The 14,840-nt window shown below is 36.7% G+C and overlaps 1 protein-coding gene across 2 annotated transcripts in view; it reads left to right on the forward strand.

Moving 5' to 3' along the window:
• The window catches only part of PDCD6IP (programmed cell death 6 interacting protein), a 73,692-nt gene that overhangs the window by 9,199 nt on the left and 49,653 nt on the right, over nucleotides 1–14,840 (forward strand). For both annotated transcript variants that reach the window (XM_034956094.3, XM_034956095.3), the window contains exons 2-4: nucleotides 3,974–4,028; nucleotides 5,457–5,526; nucleotides 13,863–13,990. In XM_034956094.3, the coding sequence (XP_034811985.1) occupies nucleotides 3,974–4,028; nucleotides 5,457–5,526; nucleotides 13,863–13,990 (253 nt within the window). The remainder of the gene's footprint in view (nucleotides 1–3,973; nucleotides 4,029–5,456; nucleotides 5,527–13,862; nucleotides 13,991–14,840) is intronic.

Consider the following 14,840-nt stretch of genomic DNA (forward strand, 5'->3'; position numbering starts at 1 on the left):
CAAATAGATCTAGTCTTTGCTTTCATGGAATTTAGAATCCTTTGAGAGAAAAGACAATAAACATAATCCCACCAATAATATATCACAAATTGTGTTAAATCCTATGAAGAAAATGTTCAGGGACCTGAGAGATTATAAATGGAGGGGCAACTAATTTTAAAAAGGGGTTACATTGACTGTATTTTTTTGAGACAAGATTTCACGCCATGGCCCATCCTGGAGTACAGTGGTGGGATCACAGCTCACTTCAGCCTTGACCTCCTGGGCTCAAGTGATCCTCCCACCTTATCCCGCTGCATAGTCCCTTTGGGGGACTGTAGGCCCACCACCACACCTGGCTGACGTGTGTATGTATGTGTAGAGATGAGGTCTCACTATGTGCCCAGGGTGGTCTCAAACCCCTAGGCTCAGGTGATCCTCCTACCTCAGCCTCCCAAAGTGTTGGGATTACAGGCATGAGCCACAGCGCCTGGCCTAGATTAACTTTATCACTTCTCCTGCCACCGTGGACTCCATTGATCCGTGCTAGCATCATCTCTTGACTGGATTACTACGGTAGCTTCCTAACTGATCTCTCTACTTCTGCTCGTGCACACCTGCAGTCAGTTTTCTACACAACAGTCATGGTGACTGTATGAAAATAAGTCATATTGCTGTTTTGTCCAAACCTTTTGATGATTCACCCTCTTACACTATATAGTAAAACTCAGAAGTCTTACAGTTGCACTCAAGGCATCATTACTTCTTTGACTTCATCACTTACTATTTTCTCCCTTGCTCACTCTATGATCATATTGGTCTCCTTGCCATGCCAGATACATTCTTAAGTACCCTCTTGTCCCAGGGTATTGGCACTTGATTTTCCCTAGATTGGAAATTCTCAGATATCTGCTTGGCTCACCTCATCACCTTTTTCATGCCTTTTATGGTCATGCTGTTTTAGAGTTAAAACTTTTTTTCATGTAGTCAAATGACCATGTTATTTAAAATGACAACCTTCTTACCTCTCCTCATATATTCACTTTATTCCTCTTGTCTCTTTATTCTCCATGGCACTTACCACTGTCTTCTATATAATATTTTTTCTTTTTTGTCTTCCCCTCTAAAAGCTTCACAAGAGCACAGATTTTTAGATGTTTACTGCTAAATTCTTAATGTCCTAAAACTGTTTGGTGCATAGTAAGCTCTTAGTATATATTTGTTGAATGAATGAATGAGGAAAACTTTCTTTGATAACAATGTCAGCCTAGACAATAGTGAGAAATGGTGGTAAAAAGAGTGAAGGCCCTGAGCAAGGAGAGCATATAATTTAGTGACTCGAATGTATAGTGAATATCCTGAGATGAGGCTGGAGAGTTGGATGATAGCCATATCCTGTAAGACCTTCAGCATTTTTGGATGTAATTTTAAGTGTAATGGGAATCCACCAAAGGGTTTCAGTACTTAATACTTCAGAGTTTATTTCCTGAGTACAAAGATATTCTCCTGTATAACCATTGTACAACTTTCAAAGTCAGGAAGTTGGCATTGATTCATTATTACCATTTAATCCGTAGAATTCATTCAAATATTGCTGATTTTCCTAATATTATTTACAGGTTCAGGATCTAATCTAGAATCATGCAGTGCATTTAATTGTTACGTCTCTTTAATCTCCTTCAATCTGGACCAGTTCTTCAGTTTTTCTCGTCTTTCATGACCTTGACATTTTTGAAGAGTACAGGCTAATTACTTTTTAGAATTTTCCTCAATAAAGGCTTGTCTAATTTTCTGGTGATTTCTGCATTTTTGCATAGGATACCAGCGAAGTGATGCTGTGTTCTTTCTAGTGCATATCAGGAAAAATAAGATGTGGATTTGTTCTGTAGTGGTAATGTTTATTTTTATTGCTTGGTTAAGATGGTGTTTGCCAGGTTTCTTGACCTTACAGTTAATAAGCATGTTGTACTAATTAGTAAATATTTTGTGGGGAGATACTTTGGGACTATGTAATATCCTGTTTCATTACACACTTTTCATTATTTTATCATTTATTGATGAATCTTACCAGAATTAGATATTATACTCTGAAAGGTACCAAATGGTAATTTTTCTAATTTCATCTAGACTATGGTACCGTAGGATAGAGTTTTCCCTATTCACCTGTTTATTTACCTCCGAATGGTGGTCTTTTCCTCAATGGGCTCTTATTTTTTACTGTTATTTTATTTAGATTGGTTCAGTGCTTAGCCATTGGGAGCCCCTTAAAGCTACCTCCTGTGCCCTTTTGACATGTCCTCATCATTTTTTGAGCACTTCCTTAACTTTCTGGCATAGCAAGATGTTTTAGACTTGAATATTGAATTTTTTCAGTCTCAGCCCTTGAGTCAGCCATTTCTCTAAGGAGCACTTGGCTCCTTTTAATGCAAAAGATTATCTGGGCAGTAGGTGTGCTTATTGCTACTGTGAAGTGTTACTGCTTATAGGCCCTCTTAGCATATACATTTAGGAAATACATAGTTACACAATTATACTTGTTTTTATTTCTCTCTGCTACCTTTAAAAAATGAGTTAAAAACTAGCTGGGTGTGGTGACATGCACCTGTAGTCCTGGCAACTCAGGGGCTGAAGTGGGCAGATTGCTTGAGCCTGGGAGTTCAAGGTTACCATGTACTGTGATTGTGCTACTGTACTGCAGCCTGGGCAACAGAATGATACCTTGTCTGTAAACAAACAAAAAAAGTTCACATTGATATCTCCAGTTCCAGTTTAAAACTGTGGAGTTATTCTAACCTTCTGCCTTCTCATGTTTGTGGATTTTTTTTTTTTTTTTTTTTTGAGACAGGGTCTTGCCCAGGCTGGAGTACAGTGGCGCTGTCTTGGCCCACTGCAGCCATGACCTCCAGATCAAGTGATCCTCCCACCTCAGCCTCATGAGTAGCTGGGACCACAGGTGTGCGCCACCATGCCTGGCTAATGTTTGTATTTTTAGTAGAGACAGGGTTTCGCTGTGTTTCCTAGGCTGGTCTCGAACTCTGGGCTCAAGTGATCCACCCGCCTCAGCCTCCCAGAGTGCTAGGATTACAGGTGTGATCCGCTGTGCCTGGCCCTTTCAGGTATTTGTATCTCTGACCTTGAGAAACTTGGCTTCCATTATCTTCAATGTATTTACTTAATTGGATAGTTTTTCCTGTTTATAACCAAACTCATAGCCATGCCAGCCAAAAGCTTGGTCTCATATGTTGCCCACTCCTGCTGAAAATTTGCCCCCAGAAATAATCATTACAAAAATACCCCTGATGAAGGGGTGGGGGAAGTATAAGGGAAAAAGGAAAGGAGGAAAGATTAGAGGCCAGTTAGAAAGCTTGGCCTGACCCTTTTCTCCTCCTTTCCCTGCCAGACTTGCTGACTGACAGCTCACCCTGATGGGGGGAAGACTGCTTTATATTTTGTGATCATTCTGGCTGCTATGCAGAAAACAGGTCGGAAAGAATGAGAAAGGAGATGGAGAGGTTGTCTAGGAAACTTTTGGATTTCTAGCTGAAAGACAGTGGTAGCTTTGATGTGCTGTGTGGCAGTGCTGGAGACAGATAGAGATGGGCTTACCCAAAACATTTAAAAGTCGGTAAACCTGTTTTTAATTGGCAGTTTACCAGAGATACTAATTTGTCTAATGGATACAAACTTATTTATTTTAGTAAGAAATAGTATTTTTAAGAAATATTTTGGTTTTCAGAGCAGATGTTAGTTTGCTTTTAGCCAATAACAGTTGATAAATATTTTTCTGTGGTCGTGGGTATGAGTTTTTGTTCATAGTTTTTCACTGCATGTATTTTTTAAGCTTCTGGTTTACGTATTAAAAAACTTTTTTTCATATAAAATAGCTGCTCAAAGTAAGCATGAATAATTTTTGTATCATTTTAAACCAGTTGTAATTACATAAATGCATGTAATATTTAGCTCTGGTAATTATTAATTCTGCTCTATTTTTTAGATATTATGATCAGATTTGTTCTATTGAACCCAAATTCCCATTTTCTGAAAATCAGGTAAGTCATTAATTCTGTCTTAAAATTATATGGTAATAGCACCCATTTCCTTCTGCCAATATCTTCACTGTCTTTAGAGTTTTATGAGATAGTGTTATAAAAATAGGAGCTTTTAGGTCTGTCTAATGTGAATATATGTGCTTCTGAAGAAAGAATCTCCTGGAATTCTGTTCATGTCATTCTTCAGTCACTTCTGGGGCTCATGTAGAGCAATGGTTTGTTTTTCTTTGGACTTCATTTTATGTCAGTAGGATCTGTTGACTGATTAATCTGCTGTGTCCTTTCCTTTGACTTTTTCAGAATTAGGAAGGAAACTGCACAATTCAGGAATTATTAGTCTCAGTTTATGTGCTTTAAAAATTATTTGCACAAGTTACATTTGCATGTAAAAGTTGCAAATGCTGTTTTGATTAAATGTTAATTACATGAATGTCAACTATTTTCTCCTTAAAGGCTAGATGTTGAAAATGCTGATCATTTCTTATAGTTTTATTTTGGAGATTGGATAAAGATTTTAAAATTAGTGATACTTTAAAATTTTAAAATAGTTATAAGAAAAGTACTTTAAACATTCTTGTACTAAAGTTTTTACAGGTGAAATAATTATATGTTGAGATTTCCTTTAATATATTCCTGGAAAAAAAGTGTAGGTGGCTGGAGGCAGGGCAAATTGGGAGGTAGATGAACCAAGAAGGGCAAAAGACTAAAGCTGCTGATGGATGTACTGGAGTTCATTCTCTTTATTCTCTTTAGTTTTTCTGTATGTTTGAAAATTTCCCTAATCAAGAGTTTAGAAATTTTTGTATTAGATTGCAATAAATAATTTAAATGAGGTTTATTTCTTTCTAATCTTTGTATGTGATAATACATATTTCAGGAGCAGAGAGAGAGTTTTTAAATAAACATTTAATTTTCATGTAGCATATGGAAAAGTGAACAAATCACGGGTATAGCTTGAATCTTACAAAGTGAATATGCCTGTATAACCACCACCTAGATAAATAAAATATTAACCTATTCCCCAAAATAACCATTCTCCTACTTTTGTCATCATGGAATAGTTTTTAATTTCATCTTCTAGGAAACCTGTAGTACTTACTTTTATTTCCCTTGCTTCACTTGGCTTATTTGACAAGCATCTACTACTTATTTTGTTCCGTTAAAGTCATTGTGTGTTTATAAAGATGAATAAGATAGTGTTTATGATTACCAAGGCAGAATGACCATTTGAAATATCCCAGTGCCAGTATTTTACTTTTTTTAGATTTCAATTTAAAAGGAGAAGGAAAGGAAGTTGGGTGGTTATAGGAGATAATATTTTGAGCTTTTGTCCTTTTTTTCATGGTGGATTTTTCTTCAAAGAAGACTTAATATTTAATGAGATTCAGGAAGGTAACCTAATTTTCTGTTTTCTTTCATTCTATCCAGATCTGCTTGACATTTACCTGGAAGGATGCTTTCGATAAAGGTTCACTTTTTGGAGGCTCTGTAAAACTGGGTATGTAATTTTTAATAAAAGTGATAGGAAAATTGGTCTAACTACTTTGCATTGTTTTTAGTTTTTAAAATTGTTATCCTAATGACTCTTTGTAAATACTAAAGTTTTTTACATTTCATTCTCTTTTTAGCTTCAACTTTTAATGCAATTTTGAAATATTTGTAGAGAGCCCATGCCTTGCCAGGCACTGTCCTAGTTATAAAAATGAATAAAACCGATGTACTTAGTTTTTAGGAAGATAGTTGATCATTTAAAAGTGTAATATGTAATAGCCTATGAACAAACTCATAGAAGCATATATGAGGAAGAAAGTAATTCTACCTTTTGAAAGCAGACAATGTTTGAGTTAGGCCTTGAAGGATGGATTTGTAGAAAATAATATTACAGATACAAAATCATAACCATAGGTCAGAAGGGTGAGGACATTTGATCTACCAGCTCCAGCAAGATAACCTCTCTGTGCCTTAATTTTCTTATCTGTGAAATGGAGATAATACTATTTATCTCATTGGATTCTTTTTTTTTTTTTTTTTTTGAGACAGAATTTTGCTCTTGTTGCCCAGGATGGAGTGCAGTGGCACGATCTTGGCTCACTGCAACCTCTGCCTACTGGGTTCAAGTGATTCTCCTATTCTTCTACCTCAGCTGGGATTACAAGCACCCGCCACCACACCCGGGTAATTTTTTTAGTAGAGACGGGGTTTCACCATGTTGGCCAGGCTGGTCTCGAACTCCCGACCTCAGGTGATCCACCCGTCTCGGCCTCCCAAAGTGCTGGGATTACAGATGTGAGCCCCTGGCCTATTCCATTAGATTCTTATGTGGATTAAATGAGTGAATACATGTAAAGTCCTAAGAACAGTGCTTTATTAGCTGCAATGAATAATTATATTATTATATAACATTGTAATGTATATATGATATATGTATATTTCATGTATATATGTATTATATGTATATATGTATTATATATGCACATATAATGTGTATTATATGTGCATATATAATGTGTATTATATGTGCATATATAATGTGTATTATATATGCATGTATGTATATATGTGTATATAATGTGTATTATATATGTAAGTATATAATGTATGATATACATATATGTATATATACTTACATATACACACATATATAGTATATTTGTATACATATATACATATATACATTTATGTGTATGTATAGTATATATAATATGTATACTATATGTATGTATATATTTATATACATATATGTATATAAATATATACATATATATTCATATATTCATATACACATATACATATATGTATATATTATATATAAGAAATATGTATATATACACATGTATTATATATAAGTATGTATAATATGCCTTATGGTATATCCTTTTTATAGTATACATATACATTAAGATATGCTATGATATATACTATATACCTTATAAGATATAGATATATAATATGTATTATATAGTATGTGCATACCATATACATACATATATCTATATATCTTATATAAGGTTTATACTTATATATAGGTGAGGAAATGGAAATATATATTTTATAGTAGATATTATATATAATGTTAATTTAATAATAATTATTGTTATGGCTTGTAACCATAGGTTGAATTGGGGATTATGGAGGGTGATGGTATTAGAAAGCAGATTGTGGAGAGTTGCAAATATTATGCTCCTGACTTTGTACTTTTCCCTCTTATATAATAATAGTGCATGTTTATTGGGCATTTATTTTACCCAGGTACTCTGGAAGGGACTTTATAAATAGTCTTACTGAATTCTCCAATAGTTTAATGAGGAAAAGGCACTATTATTGCCAGTTGAACAAACTGGTTTAGAAAGATTACGTGATTTTCTGAAGTCATATGGTTAGGATTTAATGAAGCCTGGGATATGAATCTAGAAGGCCTAACTCCCGGGACTAGAGAGAAACAGACCAGTTAGGAGACTGATGAGAGATGATGAGGTTAGACAAGCTAGTGTGTGCAAGTTACAGAAGAGAGGGATTTCAGACTTTTCAGAGGTGAAGTTGACTGAATTTGCTGACTACCAGTCAGAAGGAAGAGTAAGAGTTGAGGCTTGACTCTGAGATTTAATAAGTTGGTTTGACCTGTTGGATATTTATTCCTCTTTAGTAGAAAGGTTGACTCTGATTTTTCTGTGTTATGTCTGGGTAGACATTTCTCTGGCATTTTGAAATAAAGGATTTAAAGCTCAGAAGAGAAAGATACACATTCGGGAACAATTATTAGGTGATAATACATTTATTCCTTCTGGCAGATAATTGACTGAGAAAAGTATTAAAGTCAGAGCTAAGTAATATAACATTCAGGGGAAATAGAGGAAGAGGTTCTGGGAATGAGGTTGAGAAAAAGCTTTCATATCTTACAGGAACCAGGGTAAAATAGAGATGTGAAGGAATGCCAGAAGAGTTTCAAAGGTGATGTGGTCCAGTGGTTCCCAAACCTGGCTGCGTATTAGTATTACCTGGGAAAAATGTTAAAGGTTTATCTTTAAAGATGAAGATACAGAGTGCCAGATGTGATAGGAGAAAGTTTTGGAGTAGGGCACTGGAATTAGTATCTTTGGAAATATCTCCGGGTGGCCGGGTGCGGTGGCTCACGCCTGTAATCCCAGTTTGGGAGGCCGAGGTGGGTGGATCACGAGGTCAGGAGTTTGAGATTATCCTGACCAACATGGTGAAATCCTGTCTCTACTAAAAATACAAAATTAGCCAGGTATAGTGGCGCACGCCTTGTAATCCCAGCTACTCAGGAGGCTGAGGCAGGAGACTCACTTGAACCTGAGAGGCAGAGGTTGCAGTGAGCTGAGATTGTGCCATTGCACTCCAGCCTGGGTGACAGAGCAAGATTCTGTTTAAAAAAAAAAAAAAAAAAAAAAAAGAAAATATCTCCAGGTGATTCTGATGATCATCCCAGGTCCAGGCTGGAACATCCTTGACAGAGTCATTGTGGCAGAACTCAAGTCATGTAAGGTTGAAGAAGTCACTGGATTTAGCAGAGAGAATTTTCTCTTGGAGTATCCTGAATAAGCATCAGATTGAGGGGTGAATGGGAGGTGAGGGAATGGAAACAGTAAATGTGGGTTGCTCATTTCAGGAAATCTACAGTAAAGATTTGGGGACAAAGGGAGCATCATTCTGAGAGGGAGCCAAGGTGAAGAAAAGGATTTTTAGTATTGTTATGACTTAAGAAATTTGGTAGGCTGAGAATAAGGAGCAGATGGCAGGAGAACTAGGAGACACTTGAGTGATGAACTCAAGTATCCAGAAGAACTGGGAAGCAAAAAATTAGATCATAAACAGGAGGTGGTTCATCAAGGCATTTCTAGTAGCAAAAATTGGTAATTAAATGTCCTTCAGTAATGTCTTGGTTAAATAAAAGGCTACTCATTCATTTGAATATTGTGTACTTTTGGAATACTAAGAATAAAAATGCATATATGTATTTGTTGATATGTAAAGTTATATCAATGGAATATTGAATAAAAGGCCTGCCTTAGTTCAGAGTTGCTGCATTGTACAACTCTAGGGTCCCCGGAATTGGGCTCCTTGGGACACTCCTCATACAGAACCCAGAGTAATTCCTCCTCCCTCGAGTTGTGCATTCCAGGCAACTCGAGTGTGGTATAGTATCCACTTTGTGAAAAGTTATGTGTGTGAATGTTTATGTAGTTATTTGTGAGATACCAAAAAATAAATTCTGGTTAACTCTGGAAGATGAGATCTTGGGTGATTTTTAATTATTTTTTTGTAGTTTAGAAAAATTGTTTGAATTTTAGAAAGCTGTTATTTTCATGAGTTATTTTCATTTTGAGAAACTTAGAGGCTGGAAGTGGTGGCTCGTGCCTGTAATCCCAGTACTTGGGGAGGCCAAGACAGGTGGATCACTTGAGCCCAGGAGTACAAGACCAGCTTGGGGAACAGACGAAACTCTGTCTCTACAAAAAATAAAAAAGTTAGCCAGACATGGTGGTGTGTGCCTGTAGTCCTAGCTGTTTAGGGGGTTGAGGTGAGAGGATTGCTTGAGCCTGGGAGGTTGAGGCTGCAGTAAGCCATGATCACGCCACTGTACTTCAGCCTGGGTGACAGAGTGACACCTTGTCTCAAAAGAAAAAAAAAAGATAAAGGAAAAACTTAAAAGAGAGCAAGTAAGAAACAAGAATATAGTTAAATACTTAGAAAGGCATCTTTGAAAAAAGGAAAATTAAATATTGTTTTGAAAACCTGGTTTAAGTTTAGATGGATAGAAGAAAATAAAGGAAAAAAGATAAAATAGCTCTTATATGTAAAATCTCATAAAAGCTCTTATACATGAGAAATTGTCAAAATAAAATGAGAGACTACAGTCTGGTATGATAATATTTATGGGCAACATAATAGACTGAGATATGTATCCGATATATAAACAGTTTACTTTTATTTCTTGTTTGGAATATATTTCATTCTTGTTTTTTTTTTTTTTTTTTTTTTTTTGGAGAACAGTCTTGCTCTGTTGCCCAGGGTGGATGGAGGGCAGTGGCATGATCTCGGCTTACTGCAACCTCTGCCTCTGAGGTTCAAGTGATTCTCGTGCCACAGCCTCCTGAGTAGCTGGGATTACAGGCATGCACCACCACGCCTGGCGAATTTTTGTATTTTTAGTAGAGACGGGGTTTCACCATGTTGGCCAGGCTGGTCTCGAACTCCTGACCTCAAGAGCTCCGTCCACCTTGGCCTCCCAAAGTGCTGGAATTACAGGTGTGAGCCACCACGCCTGGCTGATATTTAATTTTGTTCCTTGCTCTCTCCTGCCACACTGGCCTAATGTATATATTTATTGAATTAATTAAAATTATATTCAGAACTTGAAGACATTGATCCCTTGCTTTTTTTTTTTTTTTTTTTTTTTTTGATAGGGAGTCTCACTCTGACGCTAGGCTGGAGTGCAGTGGCACGATCTCGGCTCACTGCAACCTCCGCCTCCAAGGTTCAAGCGATTATCCTGCGTCAGCCTCCCGAGTAGCTGGGACTACAGGCGTGCGCCACCACGTCCAGCTAATTTTTGTACTTTTAATAGAGACAGGGTTTCACCATGTTGGCCAGAATGGTCTTGTTCTCTTGACCTCGTGATCTGTCCGCCTCAGCCTCCCAAAGTGCTGAGATTACAGGCGTGAGCCACTGCACCTGGCCAATCCCTTGCCTTTTAGTATCTAGTGTTACTGATGAAAAGTCTGATTTTTGTTATTTTATAAGTGATCTGTTTCTTTGCTCTTGGGAATATTTTTACAGTCTTCTCTTTATCTTTCATGTTTAGAAATCTCAAAAGACTTAATGGGATTTCATTTTATTCGTGTGTAGGGCATTTCTTTTTGGCCCTTTTAGTTTGAACACTTATATCTCCCTTAAGCTCTGGGAAGTTTTCTTATATTTCTTTGATAATGTTCTTGTCTCTTTTGTCTCTCTTTGGAATACTTTATTAGATGTTGGGTGTTCTGAGTTGTTCACTCGTAATTTTTATATTTTTTCTTGACTTTATGTTCTTTCTGAGATTGCCTAGATATTAATTTTAAAACTTGAAAAAAAATTTTTTTTCCTTCCTCCGCCCTTAAAACTTTTGAAAAAAATTTAACAATCAAGTTTTTAATTTTTAGGAGCTTTGTCTTATTAATTAAAAAAATCCTTTTCTTTTGTGGATGTACCGTCTTTGAATCTCTTTAAGGAATGCTAATTGTGATATTTGGAATATAATCTTTTATGACTGTAATTGTCTTTATTTATTTTGGGCTTAGTTTTTCAGTTCACATTGCTCTTCCTTTATTTTGCTGCAGGCATTTTTCACAACCTGGTTATTTTGGATTTTCCATATGTTTAATAAAGTAGGTTACAGTAGCTGGTTTTTATGTCTGCTTTAGTTTAGAATGAGGAGACTAGAACTGGTTTGGAAGCAAGTTGAAAACTGGCCTTTATTACCTAGGAGGCCACCAAAGTACTGTAACAAGGAGGGCTTTACTTTATGGTACTACTCTGTGGCACAGACATACAAATGTAGTGTTGTTCTGATTCTCCTAGATTGATTTGTTCAGTGTTTTTTGTAAGGAGCCTTATTTTGCCTAGTGGTCAATGCCTTGCACATTATGCAAGATCTTGAATTCCAAACTGATTGAATTCTGTGAGTAATAGGGAGCTATTGTAGATTCTTTTTTAAAAGTTATTTTTCAATTGTGATACAATATACACAATATGCCTTCTTAACCATTTTAAGTGTACACTTCAGAGGTATTAAGTACATTTACATTATTGTGCAAACATCATCTCGAGAACTCTTTTTCATCTTACAAAACAAACTCTGCCCAGTAAATGATAACTTCACAGACTGGGGGCGGTGGCTCATGCCTGTAATCCCAGCATTTTGGGAGGCCGAGGTGGGAGGATTGCTTGAACCAACGAGTTCAAGACCAGCCTAGGCAACATAGTGAGTCCCTGTCTCTACAAAAGATAAAAAAATTAGCCGGGTATGGTGGCCTGTGCCTGTAGTCCCAGCTACTCAGGAGGCTGAGGCAGGAGGATTGATTGAGTCCAAGAGGTAGAGGCGGCAATGGGTGTGATTGCACTAGTGCACTCCAGCCTGGGTGACAGAATGAGACCCTGTCTCAAAAGAAAAAAAACAATTATAATGTCCCATTCTTCCCTCCCCCCTCAACCCTTGGCAACTAGCATTCTTTCAGTCTCTGAATTTAACTGTAGGTACCTCATACAAGTAGAGTCGTAGACTGCATTTAAAAAAAATTTCACAACATGAAATTTATTATCTTAATCATTTTTAAGTATACAGTTCACTAGTGTTGGGTGTATTTCATATTGTTGTAAAATACATCTCCAGAACTTTTTCATCTAGCAAATCTGAAATATTGTACTAATTGAACAACAATCCCCCTCCCCCTACCACCATCCCTGATAACCATCATTCTGATTTCTGTCTCTATGAATTTGATTACTCTAGGTAACTCATATAAGTGGAATCATACAATATTTGTCTTTTTGTGACTGGCATTTCATTTAGCTTAATGTCCTCAAGATTCATCCGTGTTATAGCATATGATTTCCTTCTTGTTCAAGGCTCACTAATATTCCATTGTATGTATATACCACATTTTGTTTATATATTCATCAGATCACAGACACTTGGGTTGCTTTCATGTTTGGCTTTGTGAATAATGCTGCTATGAACATGGGCATACATATATCTCTTTGAGACTCTGCTTTCATTTTTTTGGGGGTGTATACTCAAAAGTGGAATTGCTGGATAAAATAGCAATTCTATTTTTAATATTTTGAGGACCCGCCATATTGTTTTCCACAGCAGTTGCACTTTTTCTAATTTTTATTTTTTATTTTGAGACAGGGTCTTGCTCTGACGCTCAGGGTGAAGTGTAGTGGCATGATCATAGCTCACTGCAGCCTTGAACTCCTGGGCCCTAGTGGTCCTCCTGCCTCCGAGTAGCTAGGACTATAGACATGCACCACCATACCTGGCTGTTTAAAAACAATTTTTTTTGTTGTTGTTGAGATGGGGTCTTGCTGTGTTGCTCAGGCTGACCTCAAACTCTTGGCTTCAAGAGATCCTCCTGCCTCAGCCTACTAAAGTGCTGAGATTACAGGAGTGAGCCACCATGCCCAACCACGAGTTTGCGTTCCTGCCAACAGTACAGGAAAGTTCCAGTTTGTCTATATCTTCATCAATGCTTATTTTCTGTTTGTTTTTTAATAGGAGCTATCCTAAGTGGATGTGAAGTGTGTAGATTTTTTTTTTTTAATCAGAGTTGGGTTTTAGCCCAGCTAACCTGCTAGCCCTTTGAGAAATGTATTTGCATGAGGGAGTAAAGCATAAGGCCAGCTAGGAGGTAATTGCATCGACTTAGATTTGTGGTAATGAGGAATTGGTTTGATTGTGGTGGGACAATGTGATTTTGAGAGGTGACGGAAAAATGGAAATAATTTATTCAAATTTAAGAAACTGAGAGAAATGACATGAAAATGACTTTTACATTTGAATTTGATTGTAATAGAAATGTGGAAGTAAAGGGAAGGAGAGAAAGAATAACTTACTGTTCTTTAGCGTTTTGGGTGATGGGAATATTGTTGTGGAAATAAATGCCTGTAAGGGCAGCTTGAAATATGGGAGCATATGACAGCAAGAAAACAGGTCTGGAAACTTGTTTTTGTGAGAGTCAGCGGGATGAGAGAGGTCATAGTATTTCTCTTTGAAACATTTGTTTTCTTTAGAAAAAATAATCTGATGAATTTTTCCTTCTCAATTTTTTACAGCTCTTGCAAGCTTAGGATATGAAAAGAGCTGTGTGTTGTTCAATTGTGCAGCCTTAGCTAGCCAAATTGCAGCAGAACAGAACCTGGATAATGATGAAGGATTGAAAATCGCTGCTAAGCATTACCAGGTATGCTGAAAAGTAGTTACTACAATAATGATCAACACTAAATTGGATTAAGTGGAAAATAATTTGCATTTAGGTTTATAGATACTTCTTACGCAACAGATGTTTTCTTAAACGAATGCACTTTTAAAATGAATTGATTCTTACTGTTGAAGCCCTTAGATAAACTGTCTATAGACCAGGTCTGTTATTCCTCATTGTTTTATACCCAGCACCTAGCACAGTGCCTGGCACATAATAGAGGCTCAATAATTGTTGGTTGAAGAAATTATGAAATGTCTGAGATTTCATCTCAGGCATTTAGGGTAAATCCATTTTAAATAAATTACCTAATTAAAAAAATTTGTACATTATTTTCATATGTTTTCTTAGAGTGAGACACACTTGAAATTTCACTGTTGTTACAAAAATAAAGACAAGAAATTGGCAAGAAAATAAAATTTTAACTTTGAGACTTGTTGAGAGGTCATATTTAAATATGGTCAGACACATATGTTCATAAGTTGCCTAATCTGTTTTACGTACTGATCATTTACTAATATGGCATGTTATTTTGTGGCAGTTTATTTTATTTTATTTATTTATTTATTTTGAGACGGAGTCTTGTTCTGTTGCCCAGGCTGGAGTGCAGTGGCACAATCTCGGCTCACTGCAAGCTCCGCCTCCTGGGTTCACGCCATTCTCCTGTCTCAGCTTCCTGAGTAGCTAGGACTACAGGCATCCGCCACCTTGCCTGGCTAATTTTTTTTGTATTTTTAGTAGAGATGGGGTTTCACTGTGTTAGCCAGGATGGTCTTGATCTCCTGACGTCATGATCCACCCACCTCGGCCTCCCAAAGTGCTGGGATTACAG

Source organism: Pan paniscus, chromosome 2, assembly GCF_029289425.2.
Source record: "Pan paniscus chromosome 2, NHGRI_mPanPan1-v2.0_pri, whole genome shotgun sequence".
NCBI lineage: Eukaryota > Metazoa > Chordata > Mammalia > Primates > Hominidae > Pan > Pan paniscus.